The sequence below is a fragment of the Helicoverpa armigera genome, chromosome 23, assembly GCF_030705265.1.
Source record: "Helicoverpa armigera isolate CAAS_96S chromosome 23, ASM3070526v1, whole genome shotgun sequence".
NCBI lineage: Eukaryota > Metazoa > Arthropoda > Insecta > Lepidoptera > Noctuidae > Helicoverpa > Helicoverpa armigera.
Window position 1 is genome coordinate 9388543 of NC_087142.1, and position 18664 is coordinate 9407206.

At 34.3% G+C, this 18664-nt stretch overlaps 1 protein-coding gene across 2 annotated transcripts in view; it reads right to left on the minus strand.

Moving 5' to 3' along the window:
• The window catches only part of LOC110374027 (IDLSRF-like peptide), a 97622-nt gene that overhangs the window by 8725 nt on the left and 70233 nt on the right, over positions 1–18664 (minus strand). The window contains exons 2-4 of one of the 2 annotated variants that reach the window (XM_064040864.1): positions 16309–16431; positions 12347–12361; positions 2918–3046 (exon numbers count right to left, since the gene is read on the minus strand). In XM_064040864.1, coding sequence (XP_063896934.1) covers positions 2918–3046; positions 12347–12361; positions 16309–16429 — 265 coding nt within the window. In that variant the 5' untranslated portion in view covers positions 16430–16431. The remainder of the gene's footprint in view (positions 1–2917; positions 3047–12346; positions 12362–16308; positions 16432–18664) is intronic. The other variant, XM_049837525.2, reaches the window with a different exon arrangement.

Sequence of the window (18664 nt, forward strand, 5' to 3'; positions counted from 1 at the left end):
TGTATGCTTTACGAAACGCTAATTCACGTACCTACCTCCATAAGCAGGTAGTACCTAATGAGATGATGAAATGTAGGTAGGAATGAGATACCTATACTGACAAACATTTTATTTTCGCCTAAAAAGGTGTAAATTTTTTGAATAATTTTGCGCACACATCACTTGTTATATTTTCATGACATAAAATCCAGGAATAAACTTTATCCTGCTTCTTTTGTAGTATTTCCAATCAAGAGGATCACTTTGTGTTCTACCTCCGAAAGACGGAATTACCTACCTACCTACACAGGTAGTAGTTGCTTAATTGAATTAAGTTACCCGCTACTATAGAATAAAGCTACACAGAAACAAAACTTATATTGTAAAATCATTCCTGGAACCTTACAAAGATTAATTTCATTTTACCGTAATGAAAAGTTCATTAATTATTCTGTAGACGCCTGATTTTACATTGACCAAGAAATACGAGTTATTTCAATACCTAATTTAAAATGCATCGATTTACTGGAATTTAGACGGTTGAAAGCTTACGGAGAATAAATGTAGGTACTTCAACATGGGAGGAAAACGAATAAATGGACCCTATACCTACTAAGTTTTGTTTAGATCTGATCAGGCGTTTGAAGTAAATTGACCATGTCTCTAATTACGCATGATTTTTCACTAATAGGCATTAAGTATTACCTATGTAACCTACACATGAACTACAGATGAACAGCGAATCTGAAATAGCTAGTCTGGAATTAGGGGGTAATATGTTAGGTAATATTTACAGAAAATCAATGACTATAACGTGGTATAAAAACTCTTCAAGCACATTTCAGAGTTAAGTGTCGAATCCGCATCTTTCAAGCTGACGTTATATAAAAAAACTGAAGTGTGTAGCTGTAAATACTTTTTTCATCCCACCATCTCGGAAAGAGTAGTTTTACCCTTTGATATCTGAGTGCAAAAGCCGGTTTTATCCTCTAGAGCGGCAAAGTGATTTGAATTTAGAACATCGTGTGCAATACTCCATTTGTGACAATCTTGATAAGACTTTTCGAACAAATACATATTAAACAAATAAAATACTGCTTAAAATAATTATTCAATTAATTAAGTAATTTTTATTATTGTTTTTACATAGATTTTTAATCTCGTTTCAATTTTGAACTGAGTTTTCGAATAAATGAACTTTAATAGGTACTTGGTGGGATGAAAAGTTACGTGTTGCACTCGAGTGCAAAGATTTTTCACCTTGTGCTCTTTTGATTCCCTCGCTATCGCTCAGGATTCTAATTAATTGAAACACACAATTTTAGAATCCTTCGCTTGCTCGGTCATCAAAATTGAGCCCGCGGTTAAAAAGCAACTTTGCACTCTTGTATAACAAATAACTATTTCAGGAGATAAGTACCTCTGAAGCGTAACTCGGTAACTAAACACGTTTCTTTAATTGTTCCCCAGAACCCAATTTGCGTTGACCTTTCAAAAGTATCCAAGTACCATGACTTTGGGACGAAACCAAATAGCCACCATGAAAATAAGGAAACTGTGTAAAGGGAAAAATTAAAACTGCCAATATTTTGGTACAGGTCTTCGTTGTTTTACAAGTATTTTAGAGAAAAAAAAACGCATTGTATTAGAAATCCCATCCAGCACGTCTGTCGTGACGGGTTCTGTTTTTAAAATTAATAATATGAACAGGCTTTGGGATACTTCCTATCCAATCCTTTTCCCTCCCTATTCTACATAATCATAAAGCACCGAACGCAACCATAACTGCGCAACGAACGCCATCTATTGAAGTCATAGACAAAACTCCAGTTTCAAACTCAGCAATGGCCGGCCGGCATCGATAATTGCGCGCGCGGTGTAAAAAATCAAGTTAAACCTGTGAATACGACTAAAAGTGCTCTGGTGTTGTGATCCCTGTGTTCCTGGCATCCTGTAAGTACTTGATCTTTCATTCATTTAATCTCACATCCTGTTTCTAGCAAAATACCTAAATCAAGGCGTCCCCGGCTGGACGCCAAACTCAATCAGTGAGACAAAAGACAAACGCATGACATTCGTAATGTCAAAAGCGCACGTACACGGAATCTCGTAACACGTTTCAGAAGTTGATATATAGGTACTAAGGATTGCTTTTAGCAGTGCCGTAGGTATGTGCAGCTATTTCTTTGATGTGCACTGTTGTCACTTGAAACACATCTCAGTTTAGCGTACTAGCCTCCCATATCTTGCTATCTAGTCAGTATTTTAGTGTCTTAGATATTTCTTTGGAATTATTTTACATATTTGGAAAAAATATGGAAGCTGTCTAATGATCTCTGCATCTTGGCCAAAATTAATAAAGACTATTATGGGCTATATACAATAGGGATGACTATTACGTCCTTTACGTCCAATTTCCATTTATAAGACTCGCGTGCATCGGAGATCACGTAAATGTTTGTCCTGCGCCTTATCTCTGTGTCAGATTTCCGTTCCATCGGGCTATGAGATGGAAGGAATAGGGAGTGCACCTGTGTCTGCCAAACGTACACTATAATATGTCCTGCGCAGCTAAGTGATTTCTTTAGGTACACGAGAACAGCTGCCGTGACCGGCAATCGGCTAGGACGTTAAGGACAAAAAAAGTGCGCGTCGGACTCGTGCACGAAGGGTTCCGTACCAGAGCAAAAATGAGTAAAAAATCACATTTGTTGTATGGGAGCCTCCCAAAATATTTATTTTATTCTAGTTCTCAGTATTTTTGTCAAAGCTGCAACAGAAATACATCATCTGTGAAAATTCCAACTCTCTAACTATCACGGTTCATGAGATACAGCCTGGTGACAGACGGACGGACGGACAGAGGAGCAAAAACAATACAGTCCCGTTTTACCCTTTGGGTACGGTACCCTAAAAAAGATAGACCATGGTGTCTTACCAGCAGTGCAAAGCTTGGAGTCCTCATCATATCCATCGATGCAGTCAGGAGCTCCGTCACACAGGTACTGGATGGAGATGCAGTTGCCATCCACTGGACACTTGAACGGCTCGTACGGGTGACAGTATTCTGAAACATAGAAAGTAGCATGTTAGTTAAGGTATAGGGTATTGAAGGCTATCGGTCCGGAGTCCCAGATACAAGAGAAAAACTATTGTTTGTCGGACAATTGACTTTTTATACTAAAATTGTAGTTCGGGATGACTATAGTTTTGAAGGAACCGTGAATTTTAGTTTTCGATGGTTAACTTGAACAGGGGTTAGGTTGTAATCTTTATAAAAGGTCTGTAAGAAATAGAATTCGTTGTGAAGATAAAATACCTGAACACGCTATTTGCGGAGTAAGAAATTGACAAGAATAAAAAATAAATCACAGATAAACTAAAGTGCTAGCAATAACTTATGGGCACTTAGCCATTTATAAAACAACAAAAAACCTGCTCAAATAAATAAATCCACTGGAAACACTTAACGAAAATCTCTTCATCAATTTAGAAAAGGTACAATCCAAATAAAAGAAGTAAAATAAAACAAAAGAAAGAAATAAGTAATCTTGTAAATAAAAAGTATCGCATTAGCTGAATCCTTAGAACAATCGTATTTAATTGAATCTTCTAAGGGCCAAGTTCACTGAAAACATAATCATTAGTTTCTTTAACAATGGTTTACTATGAATTTTTACGTTCCATTTTCATAGTAAACAGTTGTTTTAAGAAAACTGACTTGGTTTAAGTGAAGTCTAGAGTGAAAGGGCCTAAATAAACTTTTCAATGTTTTCACAGATTCTAAAGGCCGACAGATTTCAGTAAAAATCCAATTCTATTAGAGGTAATATCAATTAGGCCTGTCCAAATTGTGAGCATTATCTCATTTACGGACAAATCCTCGTTTTTGGGGAGTAATTATTCCTAATGGCAACATTCCCGATTAGATGGCTAATGTTTTGAAGGCCCTTTTTAGTACCATGTTGATGTAAAAAGCGAGGATTACACGGTCGACAGAAAGATGTGGTTTCATATTATGTTATTATGCTAACAGTGCTTCAGGTATACATACGTAACAGGAGGATATGGCTGCTCATACCTAAGTAAATATGTGTTAATATTATTTATCTGCGATAGGAATTTTACTTCTATAGATTCACGAAAACTTACATACAATAATTCATACATAACCGAAAGGTGTACTATAATTATTTACTTTGTTCCTAAACTTAAACAATATTAAGCCTGGCAACCCTAAGTTTCACCGTTCCTTTTCTTCCACAAACTAGTTACGTTCCGTTCGACGCTTTCCCTCGTTAGTGAAACTCTTTGGTAATTATTGTTTCTGTGGGAGCTCTAATTTGGGAAATCGTATTAGGGATTGGTTAGGTCTTTTTGTTTCTGTTTTAAGAGATGATTATTTCTTGTCTATTGCTATGCTGTATTGGGAAAGAGATTTATCCTTATTAATGGATGTTATTTCGGCTGAAAGGCGTCCACTTGTAGGCACGTCTAACTATAGGAGTGACTATAACTTACTATAATTACTATTACAAGCTTCGCGAAAATATTAACTTCGTCGATACGACTTACCTAATTATATTCCTACTCAAATCATAATTTCTATTCAGAAGATATACTTAACGTAGCTTTTATTTACTTAATATATAATTACTTAATACATGTATGTATAATAACGTTTACCTACCCAAATGTTCATAAAGGACCTGGAGTGTTTGTAACTGTAATACCTATTTCTTGGAAACAGTTTGTTACTACCTACGATTTGATTTTCTTCTACATACTTACGTTTTGCAAATTGCCTTTGTTATTTATGCTCTGTGATAAACGTTTCCGACTATATTAAAAACAAAGAATATTTAGTTTATGTTTATTGCTTAAGTACACTAACTCAATGCTGTGGTTTAACCTGTGATTGATTTGAATGAAAGATTTCTTCTAATCGGACATGAGTCCCCGATCTTAGTTCATTCAACCAAGTAAACTCCTGTCTTATTATTTCCAAGTTTATTTTCATTTCTTTTAAAGGCAGCCTCAAACGTATAACAAGATAAATATAGAATAATCGCTAACCAGTCTTCAAATAACTAAAGGATGTTATTAATAACACTAATTCGTTGACTGTCAAAAAAGTTGACGTGTAACAGATAGCAGAAATAAGATGGCGTCCTGAGATATTGGTAACGATAATGTCATAAATTATTCAGCGCCTGCCTTTTGTTTTTATAAGGAAATTCTTTAGGAGATATGTAGACATGCCTATGTGATTAAACAGATGGCACTGAGAGAGTTAATTAATTATTAACTTCTTGTAAAATGAAGAAAAGGTACACTAATAGCCATTATTAGCAATGATCACGCAGCTTAGTTAAGCATGATATCTAGCTTAGTGAAAACGATTTTCATAAATCTCAGAACCTAAAAAAATATTAGGTACTGCCGCCGAATTATCAAGTTAATTAGGCCAGTGAAAAGTGCTCTCAGTTTACAATCCAGGTGATATCCTGCTAGTAAATGCTTCCACTAATACATTTATGATCAGCAAAAACACCTACATCGAATAGCAACCCTAATTTGAACCAACAGCTTCACTTACGTAATTGAGAGGCAATTTTATTACGCGCCCGATGGAGCACATCATCAATTTCCAATCCAAAGCCCCTCTTTACTTAACTTTATGATCACCTAACAAATAACCTAGGGCATAACTTTGCCCGGCTAATATCAGGATTCTCCGGGTAAAGCCCGTATTCTCGTTTATTACGATTCAATTTACTGAGACACTCGTAAAATTCGTCGCTTTGTCGTTAAGCTTCGGCGGGTGTTCTAAAACTTAATTCTGAGTTCTCGTCTTGGTAATTACGTGAAGTGCCGTTAGCCGGGTCAAGTGGGAAATGGACAGTGGGTCGATACCTGAAGATGTTCGTGGAACTTTTAATTCAATTAGGTTACATCTAAGTATATTTTAAATAAGGAGATTTCTGATTTTTTGTTTTATAAAGACTAACTCTGTCTGCTTGTCTCTGTGAATTAAAGTGTAGTTGGTAAATACACGTATACATATTACCAACGCCTAGATTAGTTAAAAAAAAAAAGTTAAGGTACCTAGACAATGTGATAATCACTATTCATCTACTTTATTTATATTATGTTAATTATCAATATTTGAACGTTAATAATCAACCTCAAACAAAAGTCTTGAAACAAAAATCACGGACAAACTCCATCGAGGAAAAATCTCATCAAAAAAAATAAAGAAACAAAGATCCTTTAATAATACTTCCAAAACACTTCAAACAACGCTTTATTAAAACGCTTGTTTATAAGGCAACTTCAGGCATTAACGCGATTACACACTTGTCTAACTTAACAGGGCTTCGCAGGTAAAGCGAGAGAAAAATGTTCCTAAATGTCACCTTAAAATACATCGGCATTTTCACGGAATATTTTAAATTTTACGCCATGTTAACTTTTAAGGGCATTGTTATGAAATGTTACATTTAAGTCCTACAATATTATAAACGAAAAATTATCAGATGCAGTTATCCTTTTTTTTCGTCTTTCACGCAAAGACTGCTCTATTGGATATTGATGAAATAAGTATAGTCTGTTTTTTAATCTCGTAGACTAAACTGACATTACGAGTGTTGTCAGTTTATTGCAAATTCTTAAATAGTGATGTGGCACGACCGAAACTTAGCGTTAATAAAATCAAGTATCGTTTTTTTTACAATAAGTCATCCTGAAATAATGGGCTTATCCTTTATTATTACGCATGAAGTGGTCAGATATCCCTGGCAGTTTGTAGCACGTCATACAGCCGTGTGTTCGGACGTGAATTTTAAATATAAAACTTTGAATGAATATTAAATTCGTCTATTATAGATAAAAAGTTGCGATTCAATTAACCCGTATCGTAGGTACAACACTACACCAAAGAGCTAGCAAAATTATTTGTAAGTTTGACATTTTGCAAGTGTCAATTTAGTCTACGAGATTAAAAAATAGACTATAGTACAGTCAACTTCAGGTCAGTGGTAATAGTTTTATAGGAGAATCGTACTTATTACTATTGAGCTGAGGTGCATGACAGTTACCACTAATGTGCAGTTTACTGTACATACCTAATACGTTTAGCATGTACATTTATACATACAACTATGACTCACTCGGTTTCGTGACATAAAACGTCTCTTTTGTACCAGTATCTAAGTAGGTACTAAGTAGGTACCTACTTACCTTCGAACGTATTACACAACCCAATATAGTACAACGTATTCTCCGAGACATAATATCATTATTCCATTTAGAATCGCTATCTCATATTGATAATAATATAATTTACACGTAACCTTTTGAAGAGCTCAGGTGTTAGACGATAATATTACCTTCATACATTGGTATACATAAGTACATAATTTAGTACCTAATGTAACAAGAGTCATCCCATTTCATATCCTAATTTAATCAAGCACTGACTAGAATTTCAAAGCTCAAGTAACACTTAGTGCTAGAATTCATTAAGTCGTAATTTAGAAGTTATTTTGAAGTTAATCATGCTTTTCTTGAGCTTTCTGGCTGAAGTTTATTACAAACGACGTTAAGACGTGGACATAATTGCGTTTGCATTAATCAACTACAGTGAACTAGCCTGGTGATCAATGCTTATCCCTTCCATAAGAAAAAAGTGTCCTTATTCCCATCCTGTACCCTGGAACGCTCATGGCAATAGAAGGAACACAGATGAGTACAGCAGTGCTTTTGCGCTAGTGGATTTGAATAACGCTAAAAACGTCACGACAGATTTTTGCTATTCGGAATTTGTCGCTTGAGAGCTCGGTTTTGCTGCGCAGACAAAAAACAACAGCCCAACCCTTAGCAAGATTAATAAAGCATTTCCTGAAAGGTGACTTTTTGCAGTATAAAAATGTCAAATTATGCCACCAGTTCCGCCGATAAAAGCCTCATTCGCGTGCATACCATATTCGCAGAACAGGCTAAACATATAGTTCGCGAAATATATGTTGTTGCTAATTAATATGCATGAATGTACATGTTGTAATAAGATTTATGAGCTTTGAGCTAGTTATGTTACTGCCTTATGGCAGGTAGATCATGTTTATGATGTTGGTACTTTAGTTATACTAAGTAGTTTCTATTCGCGTTATTGTTTGTGGTTTATGCAGGCTCATTAATGTCATAAATTGTGTACTTACGTAAATGAAATAATAGAAAATTAATAACGGTGATTGTTTTTGTTTGGCTCACGTTAGCTACTTTCCTATTTCGTGTTCCATATTTTTTGTGAGGCTGCATATTTATTTTTGTGTCTATTGAACATTAATTAATATGGATCACGTAAGTACTTATGTTAATTTTCGTTGTAATTATTACAAGTTATACTTGTGTTCTCGCTACTTTTTCTTCCGAAAGCGATGTGGGAAGCGGCTTATAACCCGAGGGAAACCAGGGGCAACTAATAAAGCACCCGGTAACAAGCCGCAATAAACTAAGATCGTTATAACCGACTGCGTAGGACGAGGTAGTGTTTCGTCATTATAATTGATTGCCCCGAGACATCGTTACTTACACATGATATATAGGGTCGTATAACATACTGCTATGGTAATTATTATGGTGAGGACGGTAGTTAAGACTGATGGAGTAACATTATATGGTAGAGGTTACTGCCGTTCCTTGGTGTTAAACTAGGAGTCTTTGAGTTGAGAAACAGTATTAAAAGCAATCTAACTTCATGATGTGTTTGAAAAAAATTGCAAAAATATACAAAAACAGAAACAAATTCATGCTGAAATGAGGTGCTGATGAGCAAAAATAATCACTGAAAATATTTATCAACCAGCTGTTTCCCGTAGTTCCACACTGGTCTCAAGAGAACAACTTCCCCTTTCACGGATAAATACAACCTATGTCCTTTCTCAAGCATATAAAAGTATATCGAAATTCTGAGTTCATTTAAATTGATTCAGTAATTTTGAATGATAAAATATATAATAAGAAACAGAAACATTATATTTAAATAAAACTACTTTTACTGATTTTATCGCGGTTATATTAATATTATTTAATCCTGACGTTTCAACATTTCACAAAACATTTCAAACAAAAGAAAATCTAACTAGCTGCTACTGTATACGTTTTTATTGTATTAGAATTGTTTTCACAATACAAACACCACCGCCCGAGGCTGCCACGTTCTATCGGCAAATCTTTCAGCAACGCTGGATATATTGTACTTGCGTTACGTAATATTAATATATTTCCTGAAAGGATATGGTTTCAGGTTTCTGCGATATATTTTAGACGTGATATTTAAAGGTTTGTTTGTTTTTGTGTACTAAAATATCAGCAGGATTCTGTATGTCATAAAATGATTTTCGAGGGGAAGTAAAAAAGTACGAACAAGACAAAAGCACGACTAATATGATGAAACCAGGCGTCATGGTCACCTTTGTTATAATTTCACGTAAATAGCCGAACTTTTATTGACTTTTCGTAAATTGAATCCTCTTTCTAAAGGGAAAAACTTTTTTTTTTCAGAAGGAAAAAGAATATCGAACTTAAATATACTCATGTGGGTGAAACTGCGAGAAAGAGGTAGTATAAAAATATTCCGCAGAGCAAACTCTCAGGTATCCGCGATATATTGCATATTTCACTGGATTTTACACTCCAACTATTATACAAGCTTCCTCATTTTACCTTCCGTGTTTCTCTGATATTCTGAGCTTATTTATACAGAAGCTTATATATGTATATCTTTATATAACGGTAAGCTTGTGTGAATATATGTATTGTTTTATAATATTGCTGGCTGTACGTGCTATTGGATATATTTTGGAGTTTCATTTTCTTTGGTAAGTTAGATATTGCTACGAGAATTAATGCGTAGCAAAGTTAACTACAAATGATTGTTGTAGCATTTGGCTACGGCGTAGTAAGCATTGACGTAGACGTAAATATGCTACGTCTTCGTTTAAAATAATAATTATAGCTAAGCAACTTACGATTTTGTTATTTAATTTCGGTAATCTATATCTCTAAGTATACTTGAAATGTATATGAATTAAATGTATATGTCTAACTTATCTTACACATTTATTTGCCTAACATTTTTGAAATGACCATTTAGATTAGCAAAATATTTCTGTAATCAACATAGGTAAGAGTTTACAGACTCCGAATACATAACACTTAATAATTAGAGCGTTGTTATTATATACCAAGCCATCTGTCTTACTCAAGAAAAACAGACACCACACATCTCATCTAATATTATTAAATAATATCATCATCTAGACAGCTAAGCCTACAATGATCTGTCACAAGAACATACGCCTGTCATAATGTTTGCCCACGTCTGGCCTTTATTAAGTACATTACATACTTCATGCTGTCATTTATAAAGGACGGCTGTACCCTCAGGCCTCGTTAAGGACATAGGTACGTTTATAGTCGCTGTGGGCATTGTCTATTCTTGTGACAAGGATAGACATGGCTTGACGATTTTTTTGGGCTTTGTCAACATGTTTTTTTTAGAATAAAAATGGTTTGACTGTTGATACAGGTGATGGCATAAAACTAGTACCTTATGACTGGACAGTGTAATTAACAAGATTTTCTTGATATATTTATTTATACAATTTTATAAAATTTTCATCCGTGCTCCAGATAGCTCATTAAGCTGATTATTTATTGTGAATTAACGTTTGTTCATGAATAAGTTTCTCACAAAAGCATTTTTTATTTAAATCGAATGAGCATTCTAAAAATTCAATTAAATAAATTCAATAGTTTCTGCTTTCGGAGTTACTTTTCTCTCAATAAAATAAGAGTATTCAAAACATTTGCATGAAACTACATGAAGGAGAGGAAATGTGAGGAGAACAGACAAACAAATAAACTTAGCTATGAGTATCAATTTCCTCTCGTTTCCGAGAAAATAACAACGTGCTCTGTACCTGAAGCCTTTCAGTTGTGAAACATTTTCAGCGTTCGTTTACTGAATATTTGAAAAGCATTTTTATTTTCCAGTTTTAAGGCACGGTCTCACTGAAAACTCCTGTTTATTTTGTCAAAAAAACGCAGTTATCTAAGCGTAAACGAAGTCACAAAATATCTAATATCTCTTCATATTGCAAGGTGTGATTCGAAAAAAAAGTTAGATCAATTAATTCCAATTAAAGTCATTTGTCAATCCGAAACTTGAAGATTTCGTTAATTTTATCCCTTTGGTTTGAATTCTCAAATTGATTGAACGAAAAACTCCAAGTCCTTATACATATTCATTCACCATCCTGCTGAGGTTCAAAAAAGCATGAGATACAAGAAAAAGCGAATTGATTTTCTTTAAAAAACTGTGTATTCGGCTATCACAATACACTATTACGCAGAAAATGTAGTGTTTACTATTTGTTAGTGTGTTTCTGACATTCAGGAAAACTACAAAAAATACCAACATTCAACGGACTGTTATAATAATTCCAGTTTCTGAATGTTTCAATTGCGTTGCAGAATAGAGTGTATGGTACAAATAGGAACGAGAAGCGATTTATCATGCAAATCAATAACTCATCCGTGAAACTTATACTAAAAGTAAAAGTAATACCTATAAACGTGATCATCACGTTAGATTTGACAAATAGTTCAAATTCTTTATTAAAGATAATATTGAACTGTTACATGAAATAAATACCTAAATAGTTGACTAACCTAGTCTAAATATACCTACCTACATACCAAAGTATAGTGTCTTTTCCACACAAAGAACATATTTTAATTCACCAAAGTATAGTGTCCTTTACCCAAACAGAGAATAAAAGAATTTAAAAAACAAAAAATAAACTACACAATTAATTCTAAAAGGGTTTCTTCTTTTTAGATTCTGTATTACCCTTTCTACGCAAAAGGACCGTTATACAAGTTTTCATTTTTGCAGAAAAAATATTTTTATCATGTCACCTTAATTTAACTAAGAGGCGGACACTAATTTCATTTGATGAGCTTAGATTAATTAAATGAGATACTTGTTTTAATTATGCCTAATTACAGCCATTAATTCTGTTACTTTTTACTAGTGAATTTGTTATGAGAAGAGTGATAAGCGATGTCGGTGCGAGGAATATTAAGTAGAACGGTTGGCTCTTTTGTAGTTGGTACATTTATCTATGGTTTTTTATGTCTTGTATAAATATAATATAATAAGATAATGTACAGATGTAGAAAGTGTGCTAGAAAAAAGGAAACAAAGATTTAAACATCCAAGAGATCAATTTATTAAAAAAGAGGACTTTAAAATTAATGAATTTTGTTTGTGGTGAAATATTTGAAAAGAAGTACTTACCACTGAGAGCATGACCTAGGATAAAAAGAAAACGTGATCAAGAACAAAGATATAATCCAACTTAATAAGCTAAATAAAAGACTAGTTATAAAGAAGTTCCTCCGTGCATTTTCCCTACGAGAAAGTGATAAAGATAATAACTAATATAACTTTCTTACAGTCTTCAGTAAGTACATGACATGGCACAAAACTCCCTGATAACATACCATTCAAAAAAACCAAAAACAAAAAAGTTATCAAGTGTTTTTTTTTTTAACCCGCAATAATAATGTTTCTCGCTACGTCTTATAACTTGGACCAAACCGACGATTATTTCAAATACAGTTTGCAAGATAATGGCGACTACCCCCTGAGACGACAGTAATGAGAGCCCGACTTTCTACACTTTTAACGATTCTAGACCTTATTCCCTTGGGTTAAAGACGATAGCAGCATTTGTCTGGCATCCCGTGGAGAAATGAATTTGTTCTAGATATTTTTTGTGGGAAAATGTAAGTTTTTCTTTGTAATTGTTCGCTGGCGGTATTTAACTTTGTAATTGTGAGTGTCAGTGATTTTCTACACTTTTTCTTTTATTCAGAGGGTGATTATATTAAACGGAGGCTTTAAAATATCACCACGCATATTTTTTTATCATAATTAGAAAATAAATGTATGTGTTATACATACAGATTTTGTAGGTTAAGGCATTGAATTACTCTTCAGTCATGCTTGAACAAAGAGAGAAAGGCCATAAGCTAATGGAAAATATTTCCTCTTTGAACTCATTTATCACTTCCTCATAAACCCTTCTTCTTTCTAAACTTTTTATATTTCCTTACAAATTACGATCATTCATCTTGTACCTGAAGAAAAGCCATTTTAGCCCAACTTTTCCGATAAACAATGTCTTAATCCTTTTATTGTATCAAAAAGATAATAAATAATCTTTTCTGTTCGTAAAGAAAAGATTAATCTTTCCATTATTATAGAAAACAATACAAACTTTTTGTAATTGTTTCACCGGTGTTTCATTGAATCTCAGCCGTTTTATTTCTCTCAGAAACTGGGATTAAACTGTAAGAAATGGCGTCGAGACTAATTCCTTAATCACTTATTATTGTTTCTTAAGAACTCTTAGAAAAGGAATTTTAAGCTAAGGAAGAGGGTGCGTTAGAAATGTTTATTCTTATAAAATCTGTTTATTTTATTTATGAGATACGCAATTCATTTTGCTCGTATTGCAGTTGGCATAGAATCGTTGCAGAAGCTACTTATTTGACTCACCATATCCTGGCACACTATATATTTTTTCATTATACGAGACGACATATAACATTTAAAGAAAGGTTTTATGTAGTTTAGAACATTCATATCAGTCCGTCATAGATACTTGTTTTTTGTACTAATGAATGTATGCTCTATAATACCTATAAGTAAGGAGGTACGTATAGGATCCTACCAAGAGAAGCGGCCGTGAAGCCAGGCGAAGGTCTCATAATATATTCGACGAATTTAACTTTCTGACACGCAGTAGAGAATAGAAGAAGGCTTATGTTATAAAATGTTTGAATGATACATGCGTGTCTGTAAGAATTATTAAATAACAATTCTATATTAATATGCATTCTATAGCTGAAGATATTGTTTGTTTTCTAAAACGAGTTAATCTCAGAACTGCATCGGTTTGAAAAACTCTTTCAGTTCTAGATATAAATTATTTTTTTGACAATGGCTACAGAGGCTTGTTATCTGTACTAAACAATTCGGAAACTAGTCCTTATATAAAAAAAAAAACATGTAATAGATACAAAGTAAACAATAGGGTTGTCAGAGAAATAGAACGTTATTGTACAAATTTTACTATCATTTATAATCAAACTGCCTTTTATGCTGTTCTTTACAAACCGAACCTTCTGCTTTTCCACTGCTAGTTTACCAAAATGAAGCAATCGTGAAAACACGCTCGCCCATTCAGTATTCAGAATATATTACGTTATCACAGCCCCGACTCAAACAAATTCACAAATTAACACCTTGTTTCAGACTGTTCAGAACGTTTCAGACCGTTTCAGACTCAGTTGAAAGCTCTGAGATTAAATGGCAGACTGTAAAACCTCGTAAGTACACCTTGTTCTAAATATTAAAGCAACTGCTTCATTTATTTTGTACAAAAATGTGGTTTTGTTGCCAGATTAGATCTTGAGATTGAGTAAATAACTAGCTGACTGGGATGGTTTCGTGTGAAATTGTAATTTCTTGGGTATTTCTTGAGCATTAAAATGGAACTACTTTTTAAGTAAGTGCAAAATATTTTAATGGATTGATTAATACGTAAGGAAGCACCGAAGTAAAGTAGTTGAATGATTAAATTGGTACGAAGTTTGAAATGTTACTGAGTTAAAATTCCATTGGTAATAAAAAGATACACGTTCACAACAGTAACTTCATTATAACTGGATTTATACACCTATCTACACAAATATCAACTCCTAAACGAGCTAAATTCTCATCAAACCAAGCTTAAAACGAAATTATTTCAACATTTCTCACTTGATTGGTAAACTGATTCCCGCACAACCGGGGCTCAGCAATCAATCGCCGTGATAACCAATCACGATGTAGATACACGAGTGCACCGAAACAATATGGCCGCTGTTTTTAAAATTGGAACGCTTCGAAATTGAGTGGTGGAACGGAGCGATGATTTAAAATGTGTTTTGTTTAGGTTATAAAATATGTATTTGTTTCGTGGAGTGGACAAATTTTATGCTATTGTAGTTTTACTTTTTGTTTATTTTGGTTACTGGTTTTTTATGGGTCTTGTTTTATTTGGGAGCTTTTGTTAGAAAATATTCTTTATTTAAAACATTTCATTTAAAACATTAAAACAAAAGTTTTTCATTAATATTTATAGTAAAAAATACTAAAATAAGAATGGCCGGGTACCACAAAGCACATACACATGCGACATACCTACATGCGAATATTAAATTAACTCCTACAGCTTATTAATATCAACTAACCAATTCAATACCGTTCCTACCACATTCGAGGTATTAATTAATAAATAATTATACGAAACTAAAGAACAATGGCGAATTCTGATAAATTCATTTTCATTTCCCTTCAGTCTGAATAAATGGAACGTTTCATTGCTCAAAGGAATTGTGAATCAATTAAATTAAAATTGAGTATGTGGTTATTAATAAATGTTTTTCCGAATCATTGTGATTAACGGAATAAATCACTGTTGTGTATTTTTGTTTGATAGGTTTCTGGGAAATAATTATTTTCAGTTTTCATTATTAATCGCCAGTATTTATTATACATACGACACAAATATTTTATACATTATTTGTGTCGATAGTAAAACTATGTGTCTATCTACTATACTATACATATTTACTATATGTCGGCAATAAACCAGGTATATAGGTACAGTTTTAATCTATGGATGGTTAAGTGTTATACCCAATTAATAAGATGTGTTTTCTTTGTTGAACCTATCAAAATCACATAGGTATATTTTCTTGAGTATACAATAAGCACGAGCCTTTACACAAGACGAAATAGACTGAATTCTACACATAAGGAAATCGTAGATGTCCCTTGTGTCCCCGAAAACTGACACGTGCACCGCTCACGGCTTTCCAAGCAGCTAAGGAGGCAAGAATGTGCGCAGTGATGAGATTTTCGGCTGCCTTAACAATGAGATTTGAGTGCATACACGCTACGGTTTAAATGCTTTTCAAACATGTCCTGATGATGTCCCATGTCAAATATGAGTCGGCAACGGTCGCGTTTATGGTACTGTAGCTTTGCTGCATCTGTCTCGATATATTGTCTAGCGGAATGAACGCTAAATATTTTTCCTAACATTTAATGTCATGGATTTCCGTAAAATAACGCCTGTTTCCATAATTTATCTTAAGTATCTGCGAAGCTAGTTGTTAGTGTTTATATAAGCTAATAATACATACCAGAGCGCTTAGTATGATGTCCATACAGCCTGTTGAGGTCAAGAGCGAGCACTGTGTGCGGGAGAGCACAGCTCACCGCCGCCAGCGCAGCCACGCACGCCGCCATACGGCACGACGACATCGCTGAGGACAATAGGAAAATACTGTGTTAAAATATTATTTAGTCATTGTAAAAAACGCGAATCGCGCACGAAGGGTTCCGTAGCATTAATTGAAAAATGAGGAATAATAAAATTTTTGTTGTTTTGCCCCCCAAAATATTTCTTTTATTCTAGTTTTCAGTATTTGTTAGATCTGTGAACATTTCAACTCTGTATCTACCACGGTTCATGAATACAGCCTGGTGACTGATGGACGGACAGACAGAGGAGCGAAAACAATAGGGTCCCGTTTTACTTATAATAATTAAGTCGCGGTTTTCCGAGCTTACTATATAGTCTACTCTGTAGTCTATATGTGTAGTGTGTGTCTATGTAGTCTATATAGACTGGACTATATAGTCTGAAATCACCAACCCGCATTGAGCAAGCGTGGTGATTAATGCTCAATCCTTCTCCGTGTGAGAGGAGGCCTGTGCCCAGCAGTGGGACGATGAAAAGTCTGTAACTGTAACTGTTTCCGAGCTTAGAGTTGCGACTTTGTAGTTTTACCTACCTAGTACAAAATAGCTTTCATTTACATTTATTTTTAGTGTACGTTCTATAGTACAGCGTTCTTGCTTGAGTTAGAGTGGATCTAATCATAGGTAACACGCATCCGAATGCACAGATAAGCGTTTGCTACGAAACTGCTACGCCGTAGTCACGCCTGCTACGCTGTCGTAGTAGAAGAATTGAATTTTAAGTAAATTAAAATCAAGTCGGCGAGTTATTTCTACAAAAATAAAATAACATTTATATACAATAGTATTTAATTTAATTTTAACAAATTTTATAATAAAACATACGCAAATTTTCCCCACAACACACGCTCACCACATCAAAAACACCACACACCTAACAGAATTTCCAAAATAAATGTCAAACAAACAAAACCTCAACTTCGCGACACAACGCTTAACAAGATAACTCATTTACTTACGACCGATCCCAATATACGATCTATCTGCTATTTTGATTACCAGAGATCGGAATTTGACATTACGGGTCCGTTCAGACCGGCTCGGAGAGGAGAGCAAATTCTTAACACGTTGAAAATCGGGTACTTAGTATTTGAAGTAAGGTATATTTGTGCATGCGCATTGCTTTTGTCATTAAGAAAGCTCGAAGGCGCTCGTTATGAAATAATAAGAGGAGCCGACCGGCTCCGATCGGCTCCGATCGCGTACTTTTTCGCGGTCTTGCTGACGTTTAGCTCCGATTGCATCTCACGCAGCCGATCGGAGCAGATCGGTGCCGATTCCAGTCTGTGTGAAAAGAAAAATGCGCGCCGATGCTCTTCGAGCCGGTCTGTCTGATAATACTTGTATAGAGCTCACATTAAAATTCTATCTCTAGTGATGGATAGATTGAATATCGGGACGGCCGTTAGCAATACTTGGTATCAAGCAACCTTTGAACCTACAAACTTGGTTGTAACCGATAACTTGGCGAACAAAACTTTGGTAAGAAACTTAAGGTTATACGAAACTTGGCATAGTTAATTAATTAATAACATTGTTCGTATAATGTTTTAGGTTCTTGCGAAATTTTGAAGGTATTGCTTTGAATAGTTTTAGTTTAGTGGGGTTTTGTGCTCAGGTTATCTGTTTTTGTTAGACTTTAGGTTCCATTACTTAGCGTATTTGGTGACTAGGGACAAACTTCATGGGTTTCTTTCTTATTTTTGAGTTTGGGTTTAATTTAGTATTTTATATAACAGTAAACAGCAATTTTTGGATTTTATAAAAAATGAAGTTTTATTTTCTTTTATTTTATTGACGTACTTATTTATTGTGTCCAGATAGACCGAAATCTTCTGAAAGATCATATTTTTATTCGTAAAGTAAAACCACACTGTCATCATCATCATCATCATCAGCCTATCGCAGTCCACTGCTGGACATAGCCCTCTCCAAGTGCACGCCACTGAGATCGATTTTCGGCTGTATCCAACTTCATTTGCGACTGTCAATAAAATATGAAACTCATAAAAAAAACATACTCATTGTACAAAGAAACAAAAGAACGAATTGTTCTTGTAAAAATATACAATCAAATATTCATGTAATTTCAGATATATTCAGTATATTTGCATATCATTAGTTTGCATATTTATCCTTGCTTATCTTTGCAGAGTTTATTCAAATACGCCTAATTACGGATTACGCGCTTAGAACGAATATGCGACGAGATTTTCTCTTTTTTCTGCGTATTTT